General features: G+C 43.3%; 1 protein-coding gene across 1 annotated transcript in view; it reads right to left on the reverse strand.

The window, feature by feature from the left end:
- Positions 1-3,291: 3,291 nt before the first annotated feature.
- The window catches only part of LOC125457817 (protein SNORC-like), a 35,923-nt gene continuing 11,978 nt past the window's right edge, over positions 3,292-27,236 (reverse strand). Inside the window, exons 2-3 of the mRNA XM_048542452.2 lie at positions 14,609-14,782; positions 3,292-7,041 (exon numbers count right to left, since the gene is read on the reverse strand). Coding sequence (XP_048398409.1) covers positions 6,932-7,041; positions 14,609-14,782 — 284 coding nt within the window. The 3' untranslated portion in view covers positions 3,292-6,931. The remainder of the gene's footprint in view (positions 7,042-14,608; positions 14,783-27,236) is intronic.

The raw sequence follows: 27,236 nt of genomic DNA on the forward strand, positions 1-27,236 counted from the left end.
ACCCTGCACTAAGATTTCAGAGGACAATTCCTCTCTCAGAATCCCGGAATCTAATGATGCAAGATAGGGTCCTAATCAGGCCCCCTGAAAATGGCTGCAGCAGGGTGGCCAGTGGCTATCTAGCAGATAGACAGATGCCTGCTGTAACCATTAAATTCCACACGGATCTTCATGGAAACATAGCATCCCTGCAGTGTGGAAGCAGGTCATTCGGCCCATCCAGTTCACACTGACCCTCCAAAGAGCATCCCACTCAGGCCAACCCCTTACCTTATATCCCTGCCTTTTCTACCCTAGACGCTATGGATAATTTAACAAGCCAATCCAATTAAAGGGCACAGCTTTGGACTGTAGGAGGAAACCGGAGCACCCAGAGGAAACCTATGCAGACATAGGGAGCATGTGCAAATTCCACACAGACAGTTGCCCAACCCGGGTTCAATTCCACCCTCAGGCAACTGTTTGTGTGGAGTTTTCACATTCGCCCCATGTCTGCATGGGTTTCCTCCAAGTGTCTAGTGTGGGAAAAGTAGAGATCAGGTAAAGGGTAGGTCGTTCTTCGAAGGGCTGGTGTGGACTGGATGGGCCGAATGGCCTGCTTTGACACTGTAGGGATGCTATGATTCTATGAAGATCTGTGTGGAATTTAATGGATACAGTAGGTATCAGTCCATCTGCTGGAAAGCCAGTGGCCTCCCTGCTGCAGCCATTTTTGAGAGGGCCGATTGGGTGCTTACCTCACATCATTGGATTCCAGGATTCTGAGACAGGAATTGTCTCCTGAAATCCTAATGCAGGGTAGCTATCCTACCTACCCTTTACCCGATCTCTACTTTTCCCACACTAGACACTTGGAGGAAACCCATGCAGACATGGGGCGAATGTGAAAACTCCACACAAACAGTCGCCTGAGGGTGGAATTGAAACCGGGTTGGGCAACTGTCTGTGTGGAATTTGCACATGCTCCCTATGTCTGCATAGGTTTCCTCTGGGTGCTCCGGTTTCCTCCCACAGTCAGCTGATGCCCAACTAGTGGACATGGGGAGCAGTGACTGTTTTGCGTGTCAGATCCTTCAAGCCCAAACTAGTCAACTGTGAATGAAAATAGCCATCTTTTGGTTTAACTCGCAGAGTGTTACGGATTTGAAACTTTTTATGCTTGCACGACTTCAACCTACATTGTCACAGCAGTAACTCCAGCCTCAGGTCTGTCTCCTACCAGCACCTCCTTTACTCTACCCAAGTCTCTGTGACAGGATTGACAATGGTGAAAATCACAGTAAGAGGTGAGGAGTGTGCTTTGTATTTCAAGATTCTGGGTGTCTTCACCCACTGACTTCGGTGGGAATTCTCAGTTGAAATGAGCTGCCCAATTGAAGAGAGTTCAGAAGCCAGCATTTACTTGGTAGGTTGCCTGCATGTCAGGGACCTGCTGATTAAACGCCAATGGTAGTGACAGAATGAGATCTGAAGTGGGCCTTCCCACCATAGATTTAACAGGAGAGAGGCAGGGAGCCAGCAGAATCTCCATCCTGTAACTTCCTCCCACCCTCACCTCTGAACACCAACCCACCACCATGCACCGCCCCCCCGAGATTGCATTAAATTCTACTCCATGTCTATCTGTATTAAGTAATACCTAGAATATTAGATTAGTGTGTTATGTATGCAATGGAAATTCTAGTTGGTATTTACAGGATGGTCATCATGATCAACTATCCAGAATAGAGAATACCCAACTATGGAAATGTAAATGGCATGAAACCTAAAACAGTTTTTAAATGCTGACTTTTTAAGACTGACCATTATGAAACAGAAATACACCACTTTACAATATACAGCAAGCTTTGTTTTGTCCAGCACTTGATAAATGGGCAAAAACTACATACCTCAAATACTGCAAAGTTTTCTGTACTATTCTGTCCAATTATTGCAGATGTTTAAAAGTTTATTTATTTCAATGTAATCACACTTGTTATTCAATCAATTGGCAATACAAAATATCAGTTAACACAATTTCGAAGCAATTTCTCCTCAAATCCGCAATCTCCTCAACGCCCAAGTAACCCGTTGAGGATGCAAGTGAGAAGGCTCTCTGATGGTAAGCTTCATTTAAAGCAAAGTTACGTTGGTATTTAAGTGAGTTATGCTGTAAATAAAGTATAGGGGCAATGTGTATACCCCCGCATTATGTTTCTATTACTTAGTCTGTGCTTTTACATCCATTACGTGGGCCTCTTGATTATCCAGAATATTTGACCAATCAGCACATTCCCCTGGTCCCATAGGTGCTAGATAATAAAAAGTTAATGTGTATGTTTTTGTTACTGATTTTAATGCTGACCTTAGAATTGAGATCATTCCAATTGCAGTCAAACATTGTAGGATGAATCTAGGAAATTGCTACTAAGCAAAATAGTTATTATTATTTAACTAAGACCTGTTGCGCACAATGTTTTTGAAATTCTGACGTGATACAAGTTGGAATGTTACATTGTAACAGCATCAAACTGACAGAGAAACAAGCAAACAACAGAACCAGAGAGGTAACATAGAAAACCCTAAAGAAATAACAATAATATTACCAAATAACTTGTTTTTCTTGCATCATATTCTTCAAATAGAGATGTAATGTGAAACTGTAAGTTATGAATAAACAAACTGCAGAATTTCTAATTATGTTGAACCTTCGAACCAGTATTATTTTATTAAGAGTAATTTGATCTTGACTTCTCCATTTTTGGTATTTTAATATAAGGTTTAACGAAATAAAAAAAAGACCGCCAATGACTTACTGAGTAAATGGTTCTGGGTTTGATAGAGCTGCATGGTTCCCATATGTGATCCCCTTTTTGCCTCATGTATGTTGCTGTCGGTCAGCAGCTCTCAAATTAGACTGCAGTTGAAATCAATATCTGTAGGCCAGGTAGAAACTAAAGAACTTGTTCTAACAGCCTCTTAATAATCTTCAGGGTGTCCTAATGGTCTCGGGCACGTAGGAAAGCACAAGACTCATCTGAGGCCCATTTTACCAACCCCAGACTTCAAAGCATACCTCATCCTACAATATTTGCCATGCCCTTTGTCAAATTGTCCCCAGCTAGAAAATCACTGGCATTGTAAAAATTTCAACTGGAGTTTGAGACTTTGTATTAAAAATATTCTATGTATTTTCTCATGAGGTCAGAATGTTTTATAGGATGCTACAGTGTCATTGTGTTGACATGATTCAAAACTTAGACTCAAGATAATCACTTCAAAATAGTTGAGAAAATACATTGCACTGAAATGTTTATGTCATAAAATACATCTTTATCTGTTAACTTCTGTACAGAGTACACAATAAATAACAGCAAAACATGGTTGCAACACAATTTCCACGTGTAGAATAGTCATGCAGACCACTCACAGACATGTAGGGGTAAACAGTTGGTGTTCAGCTAATTCAGCATTCCATGAATTTTGAAACATTTAACAACTAACATTCGCGGTTTGTTTGGAGTTGTAGGAAGATTTAATTCTTTTCATTTGATACACAAGTTTTTGCATTTTTTTCAAACAAAGTAAAGAGAGGTTTTGATCTGGTTAGTGTGAATGAATCAGTTGTGAAATAATCATAAATCTACATTGGAAAAGAAGCGAGGAAAGGTTGAAAATGAAGGTAAATCTGACAGTATTTCTGAAGAAGGGCCTAGGCCCGAAATATTAGCTTTCCAGCTCCTCCGATGCTGCTTGGCCTGCTGTGTTCATCCAGCTCTACACCTTGTTGTCTCAGATTCTCCAGCATCTGCAGTTCCTATTATCTCTGAGTATATCTTGCGATTGTGTTGATTAAAACTTACTGTTAAGTGCTACGATTCTCAGAAAGGCCTTGACATTTGTAGCCCAAAATGTACCTCAGCAGTTGTGAAGTATTTTCAGATGTCTTGAGGGTCAGATGTCATGAAATTTATTGCCATTTTTTGTATTAATTCATGCATTTCTATGAATTTCTTTTGAAAATCAGATTTTTAAAATAAATGAACCTCATTTATATAAAAAGTTGACATCACACCAATAAGAACATGTTCCAAATTATTCATTTTGGATTTTCCTCCTGTTGAGTTAAAATTAATTTGATTGAAACAGGTTAATGGCCCAGAATTTGCAGTAAAGGTATTGGTGAGGGAAATATGTTCCCCATTATTACAATGTGGATCCGACAGCAACATCCCCATGAGACAGTGGATGAATAATGAAAGATCAAGTCAGAACATTTCTATCTGGTTACCTCTCCTTCCTGACTGGCTTTACTGCCTCAGTAGCTTGTCAAGAGAATGCTCATTCAAATATAGGAAGGACAGGCAGTTGTAGTATTTAGCTCATGGATACCCAACAAACACACATTAAACAAAAAAAATAGGGCTTGTCCATTGGAAATGAATATGTGGGAGAAGATTTGGTTAGTGGGCAAAATTGTAGATCAAAGCCATGGGAGATTGGGATATCCGGATTGGGATACCAAGTTGATTCAGTAAGGGGTCAAGCTACATCAAAGCTTACAGGATATAAAGGAAATCTGAAACCAGAGGTGGGTGAGAGGAGTGAGAGATTGTTGGCCTGAAGCAGCTTGGAAGCCAGAGGCGAGGTCAAGTAAGATTAATACCACAAAGCAACATATTAAAATGCTGTGGCAGATGAGCTAGAATCAGTTTCAGTTATGCGACAACAGGAAGAACTATTACATATCCCACCTGGGAATAGATGCTGCTTGAATCTCTGTAAAGAGAGCCCTTCATCAGCAGATTAACAGAATTCAGTAACTGCTGTGCGGTACGAGAAAATTGAATTTCCTAAACTTGGGAACCCTCTTCTCTCCAGACATCAAACGTTGTAAATCGGGGACAGGAATACTTAAAGTGGATTGATAGTATCTCAATATCAGATCACTTAATGCATTGACACAACTCAGTTATTAATGCAAAACCTGTTTAGAACATCTGGAAGAATAGGAGCAGAAAATGGAGCTAACTCAGGATGAAGTACGAAGATGGCATCGCAGTCAAAAAAAAGTAGTTATTTAGCTTTTAGTTACATGAAAAGAAAGATGATATACAAATAAACCAAAGCAACACGACTGCTCTGCTCAATCTTCCCATTCCAGTTGGAAACAATTTGCACCTTACATACAGTACTCAAATAAACAAATTACTGCATGGCTAATTCCTTCATAAGAAACTTGCTGCTGCACAGAAAGGCATTCATAGTCATCAAGGTTTATTATCATATTTGATGACATTTCAACCCCTCAATAGGTAATCGATTATAAAGTACATCATTTAATTATTGTGTGTAAAGTCAGCTTTTTCACTGCTCACTTGCATTCTGTATGGAACAATATTTACCAACATACAAAACCAGAAATAGACAATCAAGCCTGCCTATACTCATGATGACTGATGCAATCTGACTGGACAATTGACATTCCTATCGCCATCACTAAAGTGACCTCTACTCCACAGGCAGGTCGTCTCTTCAGAGAAGTAACACGCAGAAGAAACAGGGTCAATAAGGGAGAAAATCTGAAGATCTCCTCCTCCCATCACTCCTGCATTCCCTTCTGAGGAAATCGCTGCAAATCCTGTGGATTACTTAATTGCCAACACAAGGCTGGAAAACCACAAATTCATGGCAGTGACTTTGGTTTATTGCGGACCCACAAGCACCCAGAAAGTGGCATTTATTTCCTCTTTTGGTGAGGTTTCTTTGGAAATTGTTTGACAGTAGACTATCCAATGTACTACCATTTCATCAATGATATTCTAGACATGTTCAGTTGGAAGAGCACCTCGTGTAGTGATCCACCTTCTGATATTTCAGCGAGGTACCTCAGGTCATCTCAAAGTTTCTTCCATGTCCTGTCTGAACTAAGGGCTTCACTGTGGAAAGATTTACAAACGAGACAATTTCTGATACACCATAAACAGCCACTGCCATCACACAGGTGGTGCATTCAACAAACTTCTGAATTTTGCATAGCCCTTCAAAATCAGATCAATGGAATCTGGTGAATGCTAATTGTGGTATTGTGTTAATTGTGCTCGGTGATTAACACCGCTGCGTCACAATGCCAGGGACCGAGGTTCAATATCACCCTCAGACGACTGTCTGTGTGGAGTTTGCACATTCTCCCTGTGTCTGTGTGAGTTGCCTCTGGCTGCTCCAGTTTCCTCCCACAGTCCAAAGATGTGCAGGTGGGTTGGCCATGCTAAATTGCCCACAGTGTCCAGGTATGAGCAGCCTAGCTGAATTAGCAATAGAAAAAGCAGAGTTACAGAGATGGGATGGGTTTGGATGGGATGCTCTTTGGAGGGTTGGTATGGATTCAATGGGCCAAATGGCCTGCTTCCTCAATGTAGCAATTCGAAATTATATTTCTTTTATAGGGCAGGGAGGTGATTCGGGAAATGAAGATAATGTAGGCATTTAAGTAATCTTTACATATGAAGAGTTCCACTATAACAATACTGATTGAATATATGAGTCCGTGTAAGCAAGTCTGAGAGACTGAAAACAATTACAAAGTCCATAATTCATCCAGCTTCACTGGAGTGGCCATTGTGCAACAAAGGCTCAGCCAGTAAAGGAAATTACTAAGAAGTTATCAACAAGACTGAAAAGAAAACTTAATTTAATAACATTAATGAACTCAAAAGCTTGTATTCTACTTGGATTCTACACGTCAATGTGTTTTTCTGCTGAGCTTCCTCCATACCTAATAATCTTTTATGTTACAAAATCTATAACACATGCACCCTTCTGATCATTACAGTCTATGTAAATATCATTCCAAAGCAATATGTTCTGAAAATAATTGGGTTAGTTCAATTAACAAAACAGGAATTAAAGTCAGTAAGTAACATCAGTGTCTATGATTAACCATTTACTGAGCCTAAGATGCCGAAAGCTTTCTCACGGTGATGATGACCAGGCTGAACAATACAGACACTCCAAGGACTGCAGCAATTACAATGGCAGATATTGCCCCAGGTCCCAGTGAACCTGAAAAACAAGACAAAAAGTCACTTTGGCACAGAAGAAGCAACTTGCCTTTCAATAGCGCCTGTCAGATTGTCAGGACACCCCAAAGTGCTTTACAGACAATGAACAATATTGGAAACTTTGTCAATGCTGTGACGTCAGAAAGGCAGCAGCAAATTCCAACAAATAGCCATGTCATTACATTCATATGATTTCAGATATTGATTGAGTCACCAAAAAACAGCACATCATATAATGAAGCACTCTTTCAAAAAAAAACTAAGAACCGTGGATGCTGTAAATCAGTAACAAAACAAAGTTGCTGGAAAAGGTCAGCAAGTCTGGCAGCATCTATGAAGGAAAAAACAGAGATAATGTTTCAGGTCCAGTGACCCTTCCTCAGAACTGATCAGTTCTTCAGTTCCAAAAGTAATCTTCTCACTTGGACCGCAATTCAAAGAGCCTGATCTGGTCCATGAAACAATAATCTTGATAAAGCTGCTGGACTTTGAGGATTATTGCATTTATTCTTTGTTTAACCTTGGTACTTCAATACAAATTACTTTCTCTGATTAACTTTGACTTAAAAGCTGTTTCTTTCTATCTTTGTATATCCCATTTTGTTAATACTTTTCTGGGATCAAATAATGAGATGGCGGTGCCAGTGTCATACTAGAGTGGACAAGGTCAGAAATCACATGACACCAGGTTATAGTCCAACAGGTTTATTTGAAAACACAAGCTGTTGGAACCTCGCTCCTCCTTCAGGTGATGAGAGGTAAGATTTGAGCAAGCCCAGTTAGAGAAGTTATTTTCATTCCTTCAGTACTCCTGAAAGGAATTTATCCTGAGGAAAACTTTACATTCCTTCCTGATTCCAGCTGAGAAAATGCCTTAAGTAATCTCAGCAAAGGCAGTTTCAAGAAATATTATCTTAATTGGAAACTGCGTAGCCAAATTTTGTTCTCCTAAGGCAAATGGAGCAATAGAAATGTTCATTATTTTGACAGTTATATTACTCACAGGGAACATTTGCATCTTTTTCACTGTTGCAATCTTGCATATTTGTAATTAGGTAATAACAGCTTTGCAAACCATATGTTAATGAACCTAACTTTCCTATACTTGACTGTTCACTGTCATTAGCAAATTAAGTGATTTGAAAGATATTGTTGTATTTTTATTACTTACGTAGAAAATCGATAATTTTTCTCCAGCATATCAGTCTCTAATCCATATCATTTTTTCTGTACTAAGCCTCCATTCAAAATTCATTCAGTTTCTACGGATGACTTACTTAGCACTCCAAAAACATTGGGCCATGATTTACTGCAGGATAGATAACAGTGGCTTTCATGAGTTTGATTTCTATTGTCTGTAAGTTTCTAAATATTTTGTGTGATACATTACTGATAGTAAGAACTGGTGACACTGCAGCCTGAGAAACGGGGCAACAACTGTGCATATCTCTAACCAGAGATAATGGGAACTGCAGATGCTGGAGATTCCAAGATAATAAAATGTGAGGCTGGATGAACACAGCAGGCCAAGCAGCATCTCAGGAGCACAAAAGCTGACGTTTCAGGCCTAGACCCTTCATCAGAGAGGGGGATGGGGGGAGGGAACTGGAATAAATAGGGAGAGAGGGGGAGGCGGACCGAAGATGGAGAGTAAAGAAGATAGGTGGAGAGAGTGTAGGTGGGGAGGTAGGGAGGGGATAGGTCAGTCCAGGGAAGACGGACAGGTCAAGGAGGTGGGATGAGGTTAGTAGGTAGCTGGGGGTGCGGCTTGGGGTGGGAGGAAGGGATGGGTGAGAGGAAGAACCGGTTAGGGAGGCAGAGACAGGTTGGACTGGTTTTGGGATGCAGTGGGTGGGGGGGAAGAGCTGGGCTGGTTGTGTGGTGCAGTGGGGGGAGGGGATGAACTGGGCTGGTTTAGGGATGCAGTAGGGGAAGGGGAGATTTTGAAACTGGTGAAGTCCACATTGATACCATATGGCTGCAGGGTTCCCAGGTGGAATATGAGTTGCTGTTCCTGCAACCAACATTGGGGAAACCAAGCGGAGGCTTGGGGACCGCTTTGCAGAACACCTCCGCTCAGTTCGCAACAAACAACTGCACCTCCCAGTCGCAAACCATTTCCACTCCCCCTCCCATTCTCTTGATGACATGTCCATCATGGGCCTCCTGCAGTGCCACAATGATGCCACCCGAAGGTTGCAGGAACAGCAACTCATATTCCGCCTGGGAACCCTGCAGCCATATGGTATCAATGTGGACTTCACCAGTTTCAAAATCTCCCCTTCCCCTACTGCATCCCTAAACCAGCCCAGTTCATCCCCTCCCCCCACTGCACCACACAACCAGCCCAGCTCTTCCCCCCCACCCACTGCATCCCAAAACCAGTCCAACCTGTCTCTGCCTCCCTAACCGGTTCTTCCTCTCACCCATCCCTTCCTCCCACCCCAAGCCGCACCCCCAGCTACCTACTAACCTCATCCCACCTCCTTGACCTGTCCGTCTTCCCTGGACTGACCTATCCCCTCCCTACCTCCCCACCTACACTCTCTCCACCTATCTTCTTTACTCTCCATCTTCGGTCCGCCTCCCCCTCTCTCCCTATTTATTCCAGTTCCCTCCCCCCATCCCCCTCTCTGATGAAGGGTCTAGGCCCGAAACGTCAGCTTTTGTGCTCCTGAGATGCTGCTTGGCCTGCTGTGTTCATCCAGCCTCACATTTTAATATCTCTAACCAAGCTGGTTTTGTGGTTGTGAAATTAACAGCACAATGACTGAGACGGAAGTTTACATTGGAATGAATGAATTCCAAATGGGATGAAAGAATTATGGAGAGAATTATGATAAAATAACTCTCCACCATGAGCTTACGTTTTCAGAACCTACGTAAAAATGGTTCAGCAAAATTTTAGCACAGTTTCTATCAGATAAAACAGGAAGCACAAAACTGTTTCCAATTGAACAGTAACTTGGCAATACATTGATGTTTACATTAGAGTCAAAAACATCACGTGAATACTGTAAGGAGTTTTTTCTGAGGTGACCAAACAGGTAGATGAGAGTGAACCGGTTGATGTGGTGTATATGGATTTCAGCAAGGCGTTCGATAAGGTTCCCTACAATAGGCTATTGTACAAAATGCGGAGGAATGGAATTATGGGAGATATAGCAGTTTGGATCCGAAATTGGCTTGCTGAAAGAAGACAGAGGGTGGTAGTTGATGGGAAACGTTCATCCCGGAGACCAGTTATTAGTGGTGTACCGCAAGGGTCGGTGTTGGGTCCGCTGCTGTTTGTCATTTTTATAAATGACCTGGATGAGGGCGTAGAAGGATGGGTTAGTAAATTTGCAGACGACAGACACTAAGGCCGGAGGAGTTGCGGATAGTAACGAAGGATGCTGTAGGTTGCAGAGATACATAGATAAGCTGCAGAGCTGGGCTGAGAGGTGGCAAATGGAGTTTAATGCAGACAAGTGTGAGGTGATGCACTTTGGTAGGACTAACCAGAAGACAAAGTACAGGGCTAATGGTAAGATTCTTAGCAGTGTAGATGAGCAGAGAGATCTCGGTGTCCATGTACACAGATCCTTAAAAGTTGCCACCCAGGTTGACAGGGCTGTTAAGAAGGCATACAGTGTTTTAGCTTTTATTAATAGAGGGATCGAGTTCCGGAACCAAGAGGTTATGGTGAAGCTGTACAAAACTCTGGTGCGGCCGCACTTGGAGTATTGCGTACAGTTCTGGTCACCGCATTATAAGAAGGATGTGGAAGCTTTGGAAAGGGTGCAGAGGAGATTTACTAGGATGTTGCCTGGTATGGAGGGAAGGTCTTACGAGGAAAGGCTGAGGGACTTGAGGCTGTTTTCATTAGAGAGAAGACGATTGAGAGGTGACTTAATTGAAACATATAAAATAATCAGAGGGTTAGATAGGGTGGATAGGGAGAGCCTTTTTCCTAGGATGGTGACGGCAAGCACTAGGGGGCATAGCTTTAAACTGAGGGGTGAAAGATATGGGACAGATGTCAGAGGTAGTTTCTTTACTCAGAGAGTAGTAAGGGAATGGAACGCTTTGCCTGCAATGGTAGTAGATTCGCCAACTTTAGGTACATTTAAGTCATCATTGGTCAAGCATATGGACGTACATGGAATGGTGTAGGTTAGATGGGCTTCAGATTGGTATGACAGGTCAGCACAACATCGAGGGCCAAAGGGCCTGTACTGTGCTGTAATGTTCTATGTTCTATGAAATCAAGCCATATTATTGAATAAATCATGCAGATTTTTTTCAATATCTAGTCATTCTAAACCCAAGTTGAATGCTCAGTTTTGGTACTGAATTATCAAAACAGGAACTGAAATTGATCTTTTCTATATGCTAAATTTAAAATCCACGAGCATACTGTTAATATATTACAAAAGATCATTGAATTAGATATAACTAAATCCAAATAATAAAGGTTGTAGAAATTTAGACATGCTCCTCAGCAAATAATGAGGACTTAGGTTACTCCAATTTTAACCAGCACATAATTTTATTTTTGAATCCTGTCAAGGGACCTCTCAAGATAGCAATAAAAATATTGTGCAAATCAAAATATGGGAATGAATGCTTGTGGTTTTAGGACAGGATGACATGGCAGATGGGGAGAACAGGGTGGAGTGTGTGCAAGACCACAAAGGAATTTCAACATAAAGATCAGAGTTTTAACACTGTGGCATTAGGTGGCTGCGTACTAAATGGCCAAGAAAACGTTGATGTGAAAGGATGTAGGCAGTAGAATTTTGAATGAAGGTTGCCCTACAGCATCAAATAGTGACCATTCAGGTAAGTATTGCACTTGTCTATCATGGAGCTGGCAAACATTTGGTTGAGAGTTTCAGTGACAGGTGCTCCAAAACAAAGGTGGAGAGGACAAGGCAACAGAAAAGTAGTTAGTTTTTGGGATGGAGATGATTTTGGCTGAGAAGCTTAACTTGGGGTCAAGTAGCATTCCATGGCTTTGAACAGAATGTTTCAACCAGATGTGGTGGTCTGGAAGATAGAAGGAATTGTTGGCCTGGTGACAATGTTTATTCAAAGGGCTGAAGAGATAGCTTCAGTTTATATGTGCCAGCACATGTGTACATAAAAGAGAGGTACTCAACAAGCAAACTCTGTGCCAAACTATAAGCACCACAGAATGCAACAAAATCTTTTTTTTTTATAAACAATTACTTATTGAATCTATCCCTGGATTCACATTCGAGACAAGTATCAAAACAATCATCTTCAGTTTAATAATTTAACAAGTCAATTCATAGATGTGCTTTTACATGCTGCTATCAGGCATTTTTTTTAAGCTGCAAGTCTAGGTAAGATTTGAAACTCAGAAATGGGGTTTCATTGGTACAAACTCATGCTCAACCACAGCCACATGACAATTGGTGCAATGATGTGCTCCATACGGATGTGGGTTCTGAAACAAAGTGTATTTCATTATGACAAGAACAGTTTACATTACTAGCTGCTTACAAAGTGGTTTCTTCTGCATTGGGAAGATGAAACACAATCGGTAATTATGTTGGACATCTTCACTCAGTCCATAAACACCCCTACAACTTGCTGCTTGTTTGTCAATGGCATTCTGCATCATGGTCTCACACTCATTGTTTAATCTTCAGTCTCGTGCATTGTTCCAGTGAAGTTTGCTGCAAGTCAAATTCTGTATTCAGGCACTTTATAGTTTTTTGGATCAATACTGAGTTCAACAGCTTCAAACCATGAACATTGTCCATTATATTTCTTTGCCAATGATGGTATGTTTCTTGGTTTCTTGCTTTTGCTTTCAGACAGGTTTGCTCTTAATTCTACTTTTGACACTTACTCTATGCCCGTACTTGTTCCCGTACAACACTTACCTTTGCTTTTTTAATTTATGGCATCATTAGTATTTAATCACTCCCATCCTCTAACCTATCCTTGCCCTTCCTTTTTGTTCTACTTGATCATCCCTCATTTCCAAACAGCATAAAATATTTCTAAAATATTTATCCCTCTCTTCAGTTCCAAAGGAGTTATATTGGATTCTAAACATTAACTTTGTATCTCTCTCCTTGGATGCAGATCTTTACATCTGGTTTCTGTTTTAATTTCACAATGCTGCTGGTGGAAATATCTTACTTTCATTTGTTTATATTGAACATAATCATCGCAAAAAGGAGACATTTAGTCAAAACAGTGCTTCTTGCCCTCATCAGGGCTAGGGTGCAGAAACCAATGTTGGAAAAGGGTAGCTAATTTAAACCAAGTGAGAAAAGAGACCTGATTGGTGGGACCAACACAAGCACAGAAATACAATAAAAACTGTTTGTCTATCGGACAGGTAGGCTCTGACTGGTGAAGGTGTTGCAGTGGGGAATAGCTCAGAGACCCTTTTTCCAATGAATTCATTTTGCTTCTAACAAACCAAATCCTATTATGCATCATGTGTAAAGTCTGTGTAAATACATCAGCCTGCAAGCTTGATTGATAAACTTAAACTGGTTTCCTGTGTTATTTATGGCACAGATCACTTAGTAAACACTGCACAATGGCACAATCACACCTAATATTGAACATGATGTTGTGAGGCTTGAGCACAATTAGATTGCTACCTTCGATGAATTTTGAACAGGATGCGTTGCTTGAGTTGGTAGATATTTGGCCTGCATACCTGGCATTGTACTGGAATTGAAATTCATATCACATTACTCAATAATGCTTGAGAAAAGGTGCTTTTTGACATGACAGCAGCATCCCATTAAATGCACTTGTGGACTTACTGCAATGTAACAATGTGAGAGAGATAACTTCACGTGTTCTTCAGATGTTTGAGGTAACTTCTCCTTCCCAGTAATCTGAGCGAGACTGGGCATCATTCAGAGCCAAAAAGTGGTGGCCATATGCGCTTTTATGAAAACTATTCTGCTTCACTCCGATCACAGCGAGCAAAACTCAATCGTCCTCAAACAAACCACACTTGTAAACCTCAGAATACCATGCCCAACATCAGATGTGATTCTGCTATTGGACAACATTTACTAAATAACACAGGCCAGACTGAGAAATAGACAGGAAACCAGTTTAAGTGTTTCAGTTGAGCTCAAAATTTGATGTATAGCTATAGCTATAGCTAGAGGCTATATGTGATAAAACAGAGGACCCCCTTTTATGTAGGCCAAAGGAATTTGTATGTATAATACACCTTTCTAATTGATAAAGGGCTCAGGGAGACTGCCGAACTCTGCTTCATTCCCCTATGGCAACACCCTGACCAATCAGAGTTTACATTGCTGGCCAGCAAATTAAGATTGGCAGTTAACTGTTCTTGTTGTGTCTCAATGCCCAATGATGGCCTAACAAGTCACCATTTGTTTCTGATACTGTACAAACTGGAATTCCTTCCCCAAGACCGGTATCTTAATTCCCAGTCGTTATGAGGGCAAGACTAAAAAAAATTGACTTTGTGTCCTGTTTGCAGTGTTTATGTTTTCTTTTATTACAGTAATTAATCAGTTTAGAAAATATAAACTATGATTTCCCATTTTTACCTCTCTCCACAGGTTCTGAGTCATCAGGGAAATATCCATAATCTGGAGTCATTGAACTGTCTTCTACAGAATTTCCAGGAGTAACAGTCTCAACTGCACCTCCTCCCGAGGACATCTCCAAGGCTTCATTAGGAGGTACCAGGACAAGAGGTCCCTGTACTTCTGAAGCGAGACCTATGAACACACAGATTTTGCAAATTCAGTTTAACATTTCAAAGATGCAACATCGTTTTTCTCAAACCTTCATGTTGCTGAATTGAAAAATACCCCCAACCACCAGTTTGCACTTGGCATTGCAAACAAACTTACCTTCACATTTTATATTCATTTAAAAATAAAAAGTAGCTTTACCAATGGCACACAGTTTGTAGAGGCAAAATATTCCTTTTTTAAACAGCGTTGTTTTGATAGGTAGGGGCCAGTGCAGAAATAAAGTAACTTTATGTTCATTAGGTTTGAATGCTTACATCACAGAGTTGCTCATTAGTCACCAAGAAGCTTAATCTTTCTTTATTGTGCTGAGTGGTAAATAAAAGTTTATGTTTTCTCCTTTGGGTTAATACATATACAGAAGCCCCTGAGCTGGCTCATTATGTTTTTTTCTCAAAGGAATTTGATATGCCAGAGCATCTAATCAAAACACATCAGCAATTAAGTTGCTGAATCCCTTCATCAGTTGCACATGGAGTAAAATATTTAGAATTAACTAGGAGCAGAAGATGCATCCTAAACTCCACAAGAGCCTCCTCTACACTTCCACATTCCATATCAATCTATTCTACTTTCCCAGTGCCTGTGGCAATGCATTCCAACATTCTATTTAAACAAATTTTCTCTAATTTCTTTTATTTGATCCGTCAGTGGATAACGTGAGCCAGATTTCCTGACAAACAACAATCTCACACAGATTTCATTTTTACACAATAAAAGAGCTCTAGATTTCCGACAGGATATTCCAATCAAGAGTCCTTCAAGATTAGAGAACCTCCGGTCCATTCTGACAGCTCTCTTGTACAGTAGAATAGTTGAGGGAAGGCAAACTATGCCCCCTGTCTCACTGCGGTCAGTTGCTGTATTCTGAAGTCCAAAGGTTTACCTTCAGAGGCAGTCACTTTGACAGATCCTACAAAAGGCTGAGTACATTAGGTAATGGTGTTCTCAGCGTTGGATGCCAGACTGGTAAAGTGCTATGGAGTTAGAATACCAGGTTGGGGGGATGACAAGTGGGTAAGCGTGCCGGGGGTAGGGTGCCAAATAGGCAAGGTGCCAGGGTGTAAGTTGACAGGAGGACCAGTAATGTGATGTAGTTTTTGTAAGTCAGTTGGTTGGCAGGTATCAGGTCTTTTGAGGGTTTGGGGTGGGATGTGGGTGTTGGTATCTGTACTAGGGCTGGAGGGAAGAGAATAGTCCCAGAACTGCAAGGAGGGCGATGGAAGAGGCATCAGGTCTGTCAGGCGGAGGAGTTGGTAAACTCCAGGAGTGGGGGAGGGGGCAAGAGGGTTCAGGTCTGGAGGCAGTGCAAAGGTGTCAGGTTCTGCAGTTGGTGTGCATTGGTTCCCAAGTACAGAGGGAGAGGGTTCAGGTGTGCAGCAGTGTTCAGATCCTGGGTTAGCACGAGTGTGGTGGCATGGGTCTGGGTATTCGGCATCTTCAGGAGGTGTCATTTTGAGAGGGGGACAGTTGGTGCCAGGTAAATTTTGAGTCTATTGAATAGTTACTTGATAGTTAATATTCTAATATTTCCTGAGTAACTATTAACTGCAGCAGAAGCCTCTGAATTCTGCAGCTTAAATGGAGAATTTCAAACGGTTCCAGGGACAAGGGAATTGCCCAGCGGAATCCTCAATTTCTAGGACAATTTCCTCCATGTATACAATGACAGGGACTCTACGGGATCCTCATGTGGCATTCCCATCTATGCTTCAGAAACGATAATCTGGCCATCAGAAAATCTGACCTCTTATCGTAATAACTTCATGTTCTGAACTCCACAACCACCTGACTGAATTCCTTCGTTACATTAAAGACCTAGGTCCAATCTGTCCTAACTGTCTGATTTTATTTCGAGAGAACTGGGTCCCTGCCTTTCTATCATTCCTGATAGTTTCATCCTGTTAATGACATCATAAATTTTCCATAGAATTATTGGCCAAAATTCAGCCTACAACAGGAAACATTGCTCACATTTTCATATTTGTCAGGTGGTGTTAAACAATTCGGAATTCAGTTCCTAAAAGCTTAATTTGCTGGTGAACAATCAAACTTACATCAAGGTGCAGACAGTTTCTGGAGTCAGTCTCCTGGTCGCCCACAGCCTTGGTCTCTGATAAAAGTCCCTCACTACCGGAATGCTACGTTCACTGTATGTGAACAGCCAACATGTTAACCACAATAGAACAGATGCCAAACAGTCTTTCCGATCAGAATATTAATCAGCAAAAACTGAAAGAATTGCGGATGCTGTAAATCAGGAGCAAAAACAAATTTGCTGGAGAAGGTCAGCAGGTCTGGCAGCATCTGTGAGGGAGAAACAGAGTTAATTTTTTGGGTGACCCTTCCTCAGAACTTAGGTGTGTGCGTGCATGCGCGTGTGTGTGCGCGTGAGAGAGAGAGAGAGAGAAAAGGACGCAATGAAGCAAAGATGAGATAAAATGAACTTTCAGGGTAAAATATATTACATGCAACAAGCTGTATTCTTTATATATTGTCCATAACAGATTACAATCTGAAGCACTCTCAACATCTTGTGTTCGCTTTCTTTAACATGGGCCATTAGTTTTAGATATATAGAGAATATGATTTTTCTATTAAAAGTACATCTGGTAAGTGGGTATGGCACATTTTCTGTTTTTTATGGTGAAATTGTGCCACCTGCTGACACTACCATGCAATATCATAGAATAGACAGCATTAGGGATTAGACTTAGGGATTGCACGAGTCTGTACTGCCATCAGGATCTTAAGACTGACAGGGACAGTGTATATCAAAGATTCAGAAGTATGCTTGGTTTGGCAATGAAATGGGTGCTGTCTTTTCATGTACAAATGCACTGTGCCACCCTGACTTCCCCCACCTTGTCCTCACACCTCGTATCTTGTAGCCCACCACCTCTTCTCACAACACTAGTATCACAAAATCAGCAGAATAAGTCAGATTGCATTATAAAATGGACCATCCCGCATATGTTTGAACTAAACAAAATCCATTGGTGAAGCATAATGTGCCTCACATTTATGAATTGATGATATATTGTTATATGGAAAGACAGGAGCTATACTTTCCTGTGCACAATCATGCAAGCACAGTATGAAAATGTCACCTGGCTTACTACTGCACTACAGTCTGTGTACCAAGCTAAGAATCTAATCATTTCTGTAACTTGGTGAGGTTTATGAAATACATTCAGTGACAGTTCCAGCTTGTGTGTCTAAACCTGTGACTATCTCTAAACTCTACACACTAAGATATATCAGAATGTACGTGAGCTAAACACAAGCATGATAAACAAAATAAACATTGAATTACTATTAGAAGGAGAAACTGCAGCGGAGTGAAAGAGAAAGTCGGAAATCATGTAGAAATGAAATGGGCATCATTAAAGTGATGAATTAGCAGACTGTTGTCGTGGAGGCTTTTTAAAACTGTAGCCAAATGTGCAGGTTAACATTCAGTGCCTTTCTAAGTAAATGAGGAAGAAAGGACCTGGCACACCTTCACTGGGCAGGAGAGAAAGGGTTAGATTGTTTCAGTAGCTGGAGCACAAATGAGGCTGAAATCTGAAAGCCCAGACAAACCCTTAAGAAACTTAGCATGTACAAACAGCTAAAGTCAAACCTGGATCCACTGATATGAATTGCAAAGCTTATGGCATGAAACATAGAAGCCTATAGACAAATTATTTACAAGATTGAGAGATCTTGGGGTAGCATGATGGCTCAGGGGTTAGCATTACTGCTTCACAGTGCCAGGGATTTTGGTTTGATTCCACCGTCGGGCAACTGTTTGTGTGGAGTTTGCACATTCACCCCTAGTCTTGTATGGGTTTGCTCCGGGTGCTCCGGTTTCCTTCCACAGTCAGGTGGATGTGCAGGCTAGGTAGATCGGCTTTGCTAAATTGTCCACAGTATCCCAGAATTGAAGGCTAGGTAGATGAGTCATGAGCAATGCAGGGTTACAGGCACAGGGTAGGGAACAGGTCTGGGTGGGATGTGTTTTGAGAGTTGGTGTAGACTTGATGGGCCAACTAGCCTGCTTCCACACCGTCGGAACTCTGTGATTCCATGAGATGTAACCGACAGGTGTAAATTGAAAGAAATGGATGAAAGGCTGATAGCTCAATTCATTTTGGGTTCTGCAATGTATGAAACAGCTTGGAATGGAGAGAACAAGCTCACAATCCTGCAGGCTGTACACGCAGCCAAAACACACAAAGCCAGCAGTGGACAATTGAAGATGATGACTACCCAAAACCCAGTTGGGAAAAGTATCAGAGTTGATGCAGTGAAACACCCACAAAGAAACACATAATAGAGAGGAAAATTATGTATGAGAGCAGCAGCCAACCAAATGAATTCACAGACAAAAAGAAATCTCCAATGTGTGTATCAAACTGCTGAGTATGTAAAGAGTACAATCGCCGGAAAATACGTGCAATAACAGAGAAAGGCAGGGTGTTATTTAAATGGTGATCTGTGAAATCTGGACATGTAAAGGGATCTGGGTGGCCTTGTACACCAGTCAATGGAAGTAGGTTGGCAGGTGCAGCAAGCAATATGGAAGACAACAGTTATCGTGGCCTTCGTTGCAAGAGAATTTGAGCTTAGAAGTACAGATAATTTATTGCCTTTGAGAATCCACACCAGGGATATCCTGTAAAGTTTTGGTCTCCCTACCCAAGAAAGGTCAAAAATACAATAGAGGAAGTGCAGTGGGGGTTCACTAAACTGATACTGAGGATGGCAGGACCACCCTATGAGGAGCAGTTGGTTTGACTGGCCCTGGATTCACCAGTTTAGAAGGATGAGAAGAGATCTGAATGAAACGTATAAAATTCTAACAGGACTGAACAGACTAGATGCAGGGAAAATGTTTTCCCTGGTTAGGAATCTAGGATCAGGGGACACAACTTCATGGCACATGGAAGACCATTTGGGATTAAGACAAAGAAAGATTTCTTCAGGCACAGGATAGCGAGCCTAAGGAATTCTCTGCATCAGAAGGCTATGAAGGCCAACTTACTGTGATATATTCAAGAAAGATATCTATAAGCTTTATTCAGATTTTGAAGGCATCAGGTGGTATGGGGAGAAAGCAGGAATATGACATTGAGAATGAGAGTCAGCCTTGATCCGATTGAATGGAGGAGCAAGATCAAAGGACCAAATGGATTATTCCTGTTCCTAGTCTCTATGTTTCTACATTTCTACCAAATAAAAAAAAGTTGGTAAATGAGGCCCCAAAATCGTCTTACATCAACTAGGTGCAAGATTTGAGAGTTTCAGCAAAGCAATCAGCTCAGCAACATATTTTGCTTTATAAGCACAGATTCCTGGAAGACAAATATGTGATAATGGAAGCCAATTATTCCCTCATCACTACATGAGCTAAGAAGACAAGGGATTTTTAGAAAGATGCATCCAGATGGTCAAGACAATCCCTGTGCAGTGCCAAGAAACAAAGAAGATCTGATCTTGTTGTCATTCCAGGTCTGCTACACAAGGCTGACATGAAATCACCTGCAGAACTAAACAGCAGAAAGTTCAAGATAACAAAATGTGAGGCTGGATGAACACAGCAGACCAAGCAGCATCTCAGGAGCACAAAAGCTGACGTTTCGGGCCTAGACCCTTCATCAGGGAGGGGGATGGGGTGAGGGTTCTGGAATAAATAGGGAGAGAGGGGGAGGCGGACCGAAGATGGAGAGAAAAGAAGATAGGTGGAGAGACTATAGGTGGGGAGGTAGGGAGGGGATAGGTCAGTCCAGGGAAGACGGACAGGTCAAGGAGGTGGGATGAGGTTAGTAGGTAGATGGGGGTGCGGCTAGGGGTGGGAGGGAGGGATGGGTGAGAGGAAGAACCGGTTAGGGAGGCAGAGACAGGTTGGACTGGTTTTGGGATGCAGTGGGTGGAGGGGAAGAGCTGGGCTGGTTGTGCGGTGCAGTGGGGGGAGGGGACGAACTGGGCTGGTTTAGGGATGCAGGGGGGGAAGGGGAGATTTTGAAACTGGTGAAGTCCACATTGATACCATTAGGCTGCAGGGTTCCCAGGTGGAATATGAGTTGCTGTTCCTGCAACCTTCGGGTGGCATCATTGTGGCACTGCAGGAGGCCCATGATGGACATGTCATCTAAAGAATGGGAGGGGGAGTGGAAATGGTTTGCGACTGGGAGGTGCAGTTGTTTGTTGCGAACTGAGCGGAGGTGTTCTGCAAAGCGGTCTCCAAGCCTCCGCTTGGTTTCCCCAATGTAGAGGAAGCCACACCGGGTACAGTGGATGCAGTATACCACATTGGCAGATGTGCAGGTGAACCTCTGCTTAATGTGGAATGTCATCTTGGGGCCTGGGATAGGGGTGAGGGAGGAGGTGTGGGGGCAAGTGTAGCATTTCCTGCGGTTGCAGGGGAAGGTGCCAGGTGTGGTGGGGTTGGAGGGCAGTGTGGAGCGAACAAGGGAGTCACGGAGAGGGTGGTCTCTCCAGAAAGCAGACAGGGGTGGGGATGGAAAAATGTGTTGGATGGTGGGGTCAGATTGTAGATGGCGGAAGTGTCGGGTGATGATGTGTTGTATCCGGAGGTTGGTGGGGTGGTGTGTGAGAACGAGGAGGATCCTCTTTGGGCGGTTGTGGCAGGGTCGGGGTGTGAGGGATGTGTTGCGGGAAATACGGGAGGCGCGGTCAAGGGCGTTCTCGATCACTGTGGGGGGAAAGTTGCGGTCCTTGAAGAACTTGGACATCTGGGATGTGCGGGAATGGAATGTCTTATCGTGGGAGCAGATGCGGCGGAGGCGGAGGAATTGGGAATAGGGGATGGAATTTTTGCAGGAGGGTGGGTGGGAGGAGGTGTATTCTAGGTAGCTGTGGGAGTCGGTGGGCTTGAAATGGACATCAGTTACAAGCTGGTTGCCTGAGATGGAGACTGAGAGGTCCAGGAAGGTGAGGGATGTGCTGGAGATGGCCCAGGTGAACTGAAGGTTGGGATGGAAGGTGTTGGTGAAGTGGATGAACTGCTCGAGCTCCTCTGGGGAGCAAGAGGCGGCGCCGACACAGTCATCAATGTACCCGAGGAAGAGGTGGGGTTTGGGGCCTGTGTAGGTGCGGAAGAGGGACTGTTCCATGTAACCTACAAAGAGGCAGGCATAGCTGGGGCCCATGCGGGCGCCCATGGCCACCCCCTTAGTCTGTAGGAAGTGGAAGGAGTCAAAAGGGAAGTTGTTGAGGGTGAGGACGAGTTCGGCTAGGCGGATGAGGGTGTCGGTGGAAGGGGACCGGTCGGGCCTGAGGGACAGGAAGAAGCAGAGGGCCTTGAGGCCATCTCCATGCGGAATGCAGGTGTATGGGGACTAGACGTCCATGGTGAAGGTGAGGTGTTGGGGGCCAGGGAATTGGAAGTCCTGGAGGAGGTGGAGGGCATGGGTGGTGTCACGGACGTAGGTAGGGAGTTCCTGGACCAAAGGGGAGAAAATGGAGTCCAGATAGGTGGAGATGAGTTCGGTGGGGCAGGAGCAGGCTGAGATGATGGGTCGACCAGGGCAGGCAGGTTTGTGGATTTTGGGAAGGAGATAGAAACGGGCCGTGCGGAGTTGGGGAACAATGAGGTTGGAGGCTGTGGGTTGGAGGTCCCCTGTGGTGATGAGGTCATGAATGGTGTTGGAGATGATGGTTTGGTGCTCGGGTGTGGGGTCATGATCGAGGGGGCGGTAGGAGGTGGTGTCGGAGAGTTGGCGTTTGGCCTCAGCGATGTAGAGGTCAGTGCGCCATACTACCACTGCGCCACCCTTGTCTGCGGGTTTGATGGTGAGGTTGGGGTTGGAGCGGAGGGAGCGGAGGGCTGCCCGTTCTGCGGGGGAGAGGTTGGAGTGGGTGAGAGGGGTGGAGAGATTGAGGCGGTTAATGTCTCGACGGCAGTTGGAGATGAAGAGGTCGAGGGAGGGTAGGAGGCCTGGGGGTGGTGTCCAGGAGGAGGACTTGTGTTGGAAGCGGGTGAAGGGGTCAGTGGAAGGAGGGTTAGGCTCCCGGTTGAAGAAGTAGGCATGGAGGCGAAGATGGCGGAAAAACTGCTCTATGTCCAATCGTGACTGGTATTCGTTGATGTGTGGTTGTAGGGGGACAAAGGTGAGCCCCTTACTAAGGACTGACCGTTCGTCCTCAGTTAGTGGGAGGTCTGGGGGGGATGGTGAAGATGCGGCAGGGTTCAGTGTGGCTGTCTTCTCTGGGGTTGCTGGCTGTGGAGGTTGTGGGCGGAGCGATGAGGGCGTCGGCCATGGGCGGGGTTCCGTCGTGTCGGCCGTGGGCGGGGTTCCGTCGGCGTCAGCCGTGGGCAGGGTTCCGTCGGCGTCGGCCGTGGGCAGGGTTTCGTCGGCGGTTGGAGGATCGGATTGGGCGGCAGCAGCTGCGGTGAGGGTGGTGTGTGAGGCAATGTAACTGGAAGTGGAGGTGGTGACTGCAGTCGCAGAAAGTTCAAGTTTGCCAAGCAAGATGTATCATGTGAACAATTGAGAGAAATAAGACAACTCACTGATGTCCTGGTAGAAGGAAGTTAACGATACTTCAATAAACCTTTTATGTCCTTGCACATGTATAAGATCTGATCCCATGAATCTGGAACCCAGAAAATATTATTGCTCAAGTGGAAACTCCAAAACTTTGCATCTGTAGGAGGGAAAGAGGTCAGCAGATGACAGGAAACGGAGCCTGTACTTCCAAGCTGGTAAAGAAGAAAAGGTCAGCAGCAACACCATCAATATCACATGCAAATGAGACATCAACAACAACATCGCCAACAGGCAATGCAAGATCAACAACATCTTAAACAAGTGACACAATGTCAGCAACATCAGGAACAAGATGTAAAGCAGCACTAGAACAGTGTACCAAATTAGCACAACTGCAACATATATCAAATCAACTGATCAGAGGCACAACAGCCCAGCACCTAAGCAATATCATGAATAATGTTTTTCAGAAAAGATTACAAAAGATTCTTCACAGTCAGTTTAATTATACAAGTCAATTGTTAATCTTTAATTTAGACATAATATGTACGCAAAAGTTAATGGCTGGAACAGCTATATTGATAAATCTAAAGCACGTATGTCTGGACATGTGGCATTTCTTAAACAAAATGAGCCAAGTTGGTTTTCTGAAGGGGCTCAGTGCATCTGATCATGTTCTGGCTCACTAGTTACATCAATAATGCCTTCCAGAAGAACCCAAAGGCAGACATAATGTTATTGAACCTCACAGTTGCCTATAATACAGTATGGCACATTGCCCTGCTACTAAACCAGTTCAGAGTTATGACAGCTATTGAAACATTCCTTCACAACAGGCGATTTCCAGTCCACCTTGGGCAAGGGAAAAGTGTTTGGAGAAGATTGGCTGATAGACTAAATCCGCAGGACTAAATGCTAACCCCAACTTTGTGCAACATACAGGGCAACAACCAGATCTTACAATTCCTCTATGCTGGTGGCAACAACTGTGCCACTCGAGATGCATACTCCTGCTCGTTAGACTAGACTAGATGTTACAAAGTTGAATAACTTTGTTGAACAGTGGTGGGAAAGATGCTGGAGTCAATTATAAAAGATGAAATTATGACTCATTTGGATAGCAGTAACAGAATAGGTCAGAGTCAGCATGGATTTACGAAGGGGAAATCGTGCTTGATTAATCTTCTGGAATTTTTTGAGGATGTATCTATGAAGATGGATAAGGGAGAACCAGTGGATGTAGTGTACCTGGACTTTCAGAAAGCCTTTGATAAAGTCCCGCATAGGAGATTGGTTGGATTGAAAATTGAATCTGAGTTGGATTGAAAATTGGCTGGCTGACAGGAAGCAAAGAGTAGTGATAAATGGGTCCCTTTCGGAATAGCAGGCCGTGACCAGTGGGGTACCACAAGGTTCGGTGCTGGGACCTCAGCTGTTTACGATATGTATTAATGATATAGACAAAGGCATTAAAAGTAATATTAGCAAATTTGCCGATGACACAAAGTTCGGTGGGCAGTGTGAAATGTGAGGAGGATGTTATGAGAATACAGGGTGACTTGGACAGGCTAGGTGAGTGGACGAATGCATGGCAGATGCAGTTTAATGTGGATAAATGTGCAGTTATACATTTTGGTGGCAAGAACAGGAAGACAGATTACTATCTCAGTGGAGTCAAGTTAGGTAAAGGAGAAGCACAATGAGATCTAGGTTTTCTTGCACATCAGTCAATGAAAGCAACCAAAGGGTTGGAATATAAAAGCAGTGATGTGCTTCTGAGGCTTTATAAAGCTCTAGTTAGGCTCCATTTAGAATACTGTGTCCAATTTTGGTCCCCACCCCTCAGGAAGGACATACTAGCCATGCAGCGTGTCCAGCAGAGATTCACACGGATGATCCCTGGAATCGTAGGTTTAACATATGATGAATGGCTAAGGATCCTGGGATTGTACTCATTAGAGTTTAGAAGGTTGAGGGGAGATCTAATAGAAACTTACAAGATAATGTATGGTTTAGAAGGGGTGGACGCTAGGAAGTTGTTTCTGTTAGGCAGGGACACTAGGACCCGTGGGCACAGCCTTAAAATTAGAGGGAGTAAATTTTAAACTGAAATGAGATGACATTTCTTCAGCCAGAGAGTGGTGGGCTTGTGAAATTCATTGCCGCAGAGTGCAGTGGAGGCCGGGACGTTGGATGCCTTCAAGGCAGAGATCAACAAATTCTTGATCTCAAAAGGAATCAAGGGCTACGGGGAGAGTGCAGGGAACTGTTGTTGAAATGCCCCTCAGCCATGATTTAAATGGCGGAGTGGACTTGATGGGCCGAATGGCCTTACTTCCACTCCTATGTCTTCCGGTCTTATGGTCTAAAGCAAGCATGTAGGTACAGCAGGCAGTGAAGAAAGCTAACAGCATGCTGGCCTTCATAACAAGAGGAATTGAGTATAGGAGCAAAGAGGTCCTTCTGCAGCTGTACAGGGCCCTGGTGAGACCGCACCTGGAGTATTGTGTGCAGTTTTGGTCTCCAAATTTGAGGAAGGACATTCTTGCTATTGAGGGAGTGCAGCGTAGATTAACGAGGTCAATTCCCAGAATGGTGGCATTATCGTATGTTGAAAGATTGAAGCAACTGGGCTTGTATACACTTGAGTTTAGAAGGATGAGAGGGGATCTGATTGAGGCATATAAGATTATTAAGGGATTGGACACTCTGGAGGCAGAAAGCATGTTTCCACTGATGGGTGAGTCCAGAACCAGAGGACACAGTTTAAAAATAAGGGGTAGGCCATTTAGAACAGAGTTGAGGAAAAACTTCTTCACCCAGAGAGTGGTGGATATATGGAATGCTCTGCCCCAGAAGACAGTGGAGGCCAACTCTCTGGATACTTTCAAGAAAGAGATAGATAGAGCTCTTAAAGATAGTGGAATCAAGCATTATGGGGATAAGGCAGGAACAGGATACTGATTGTGGGTGATCAGCCATGGTCATAATGAATGGTGGTGCTGGCTCAAAGGGCCGAATGGCCTACTCCAGCACCTATTGTCTATCGAACAATGGTAGCATATGATGTCTCACATTGAACCCCTGTATAGCCATATCTAGCTCAGTCCATCTCCACAATGCCAGTACCAAAAAATAATCACGTGTCTACTTGCATGGCCTGAGACGAAAGTAAAATCCCAATCAAACATACATTGGAGTGACTCCAGCTAAGACTTTTCCCTACAGGGAACAAAGAGGCAAATGTCAAAAACAGGAACAACTTACTAACCTAACTTGTTAGATCTACAAATGAAGTAATGTTTTGCCTCTGCAGATCTATATTCATTAAATAAGATCAATTGTTATATAGGGGCGTTTATTTTAAATAAAGAGGGATAGAATCATAGAATCCCTACAGTGTGGAAACAGGCCATTCAGCCCAACAAGTCCACACTGAATCTCTGAAGACATCCCGCTATCCTATCCCTGCTAATTCACCTAACCTACACATGCCTGGACACTATTGGCGATTTAGCATGGCCAATCCACTTAGCCTGCACATCTTTAGACTGTGGGAAGAATCTGGAGCACCAGAGGAAACCCATGTAGACATGGGAGAATTTCTGTGTGGAGTTTGCACAGTCGCCTAAGGGTAGAATTGAACTGGGTCCCTGGAGCTGTGAGGCAGCACTGCTAACTACTGAGCCACTGTGCCGTCCCTACAAATAATGACAAGGCCCTGGGTAGCATTGTCAAGCAGCAAGACCTTAGTGATCAGGTACATAATTCTTTGAAATTTGCATCACAGGTAGACAGGGTGGTTAGATGACATTTAGCCAGTTGCCTTCATTGTTCAGACTTTTGAGTGTTTTATTGTATTCTTTCATAGGATGAGGGTGTTGCTGACCAGGCAAGGGCAATTGAAAGTCAACCACATT

Source organism: Stegostoma tigrinum, chromosome 14 (genome assembly GCF_030684315.1).
Source record: "Stegostoma tigrinum isolate sSteTig4 chromosome 14, sSteTig4.hap1, whole genome shotgun sequence".
Lineage (NCBI taxonomy): Eukaryota > Metazoa > Chordata > Chondrichthyes > Orectolobiformes > Stegostomatidae > Stegostoma > Stegostoma tigrinum.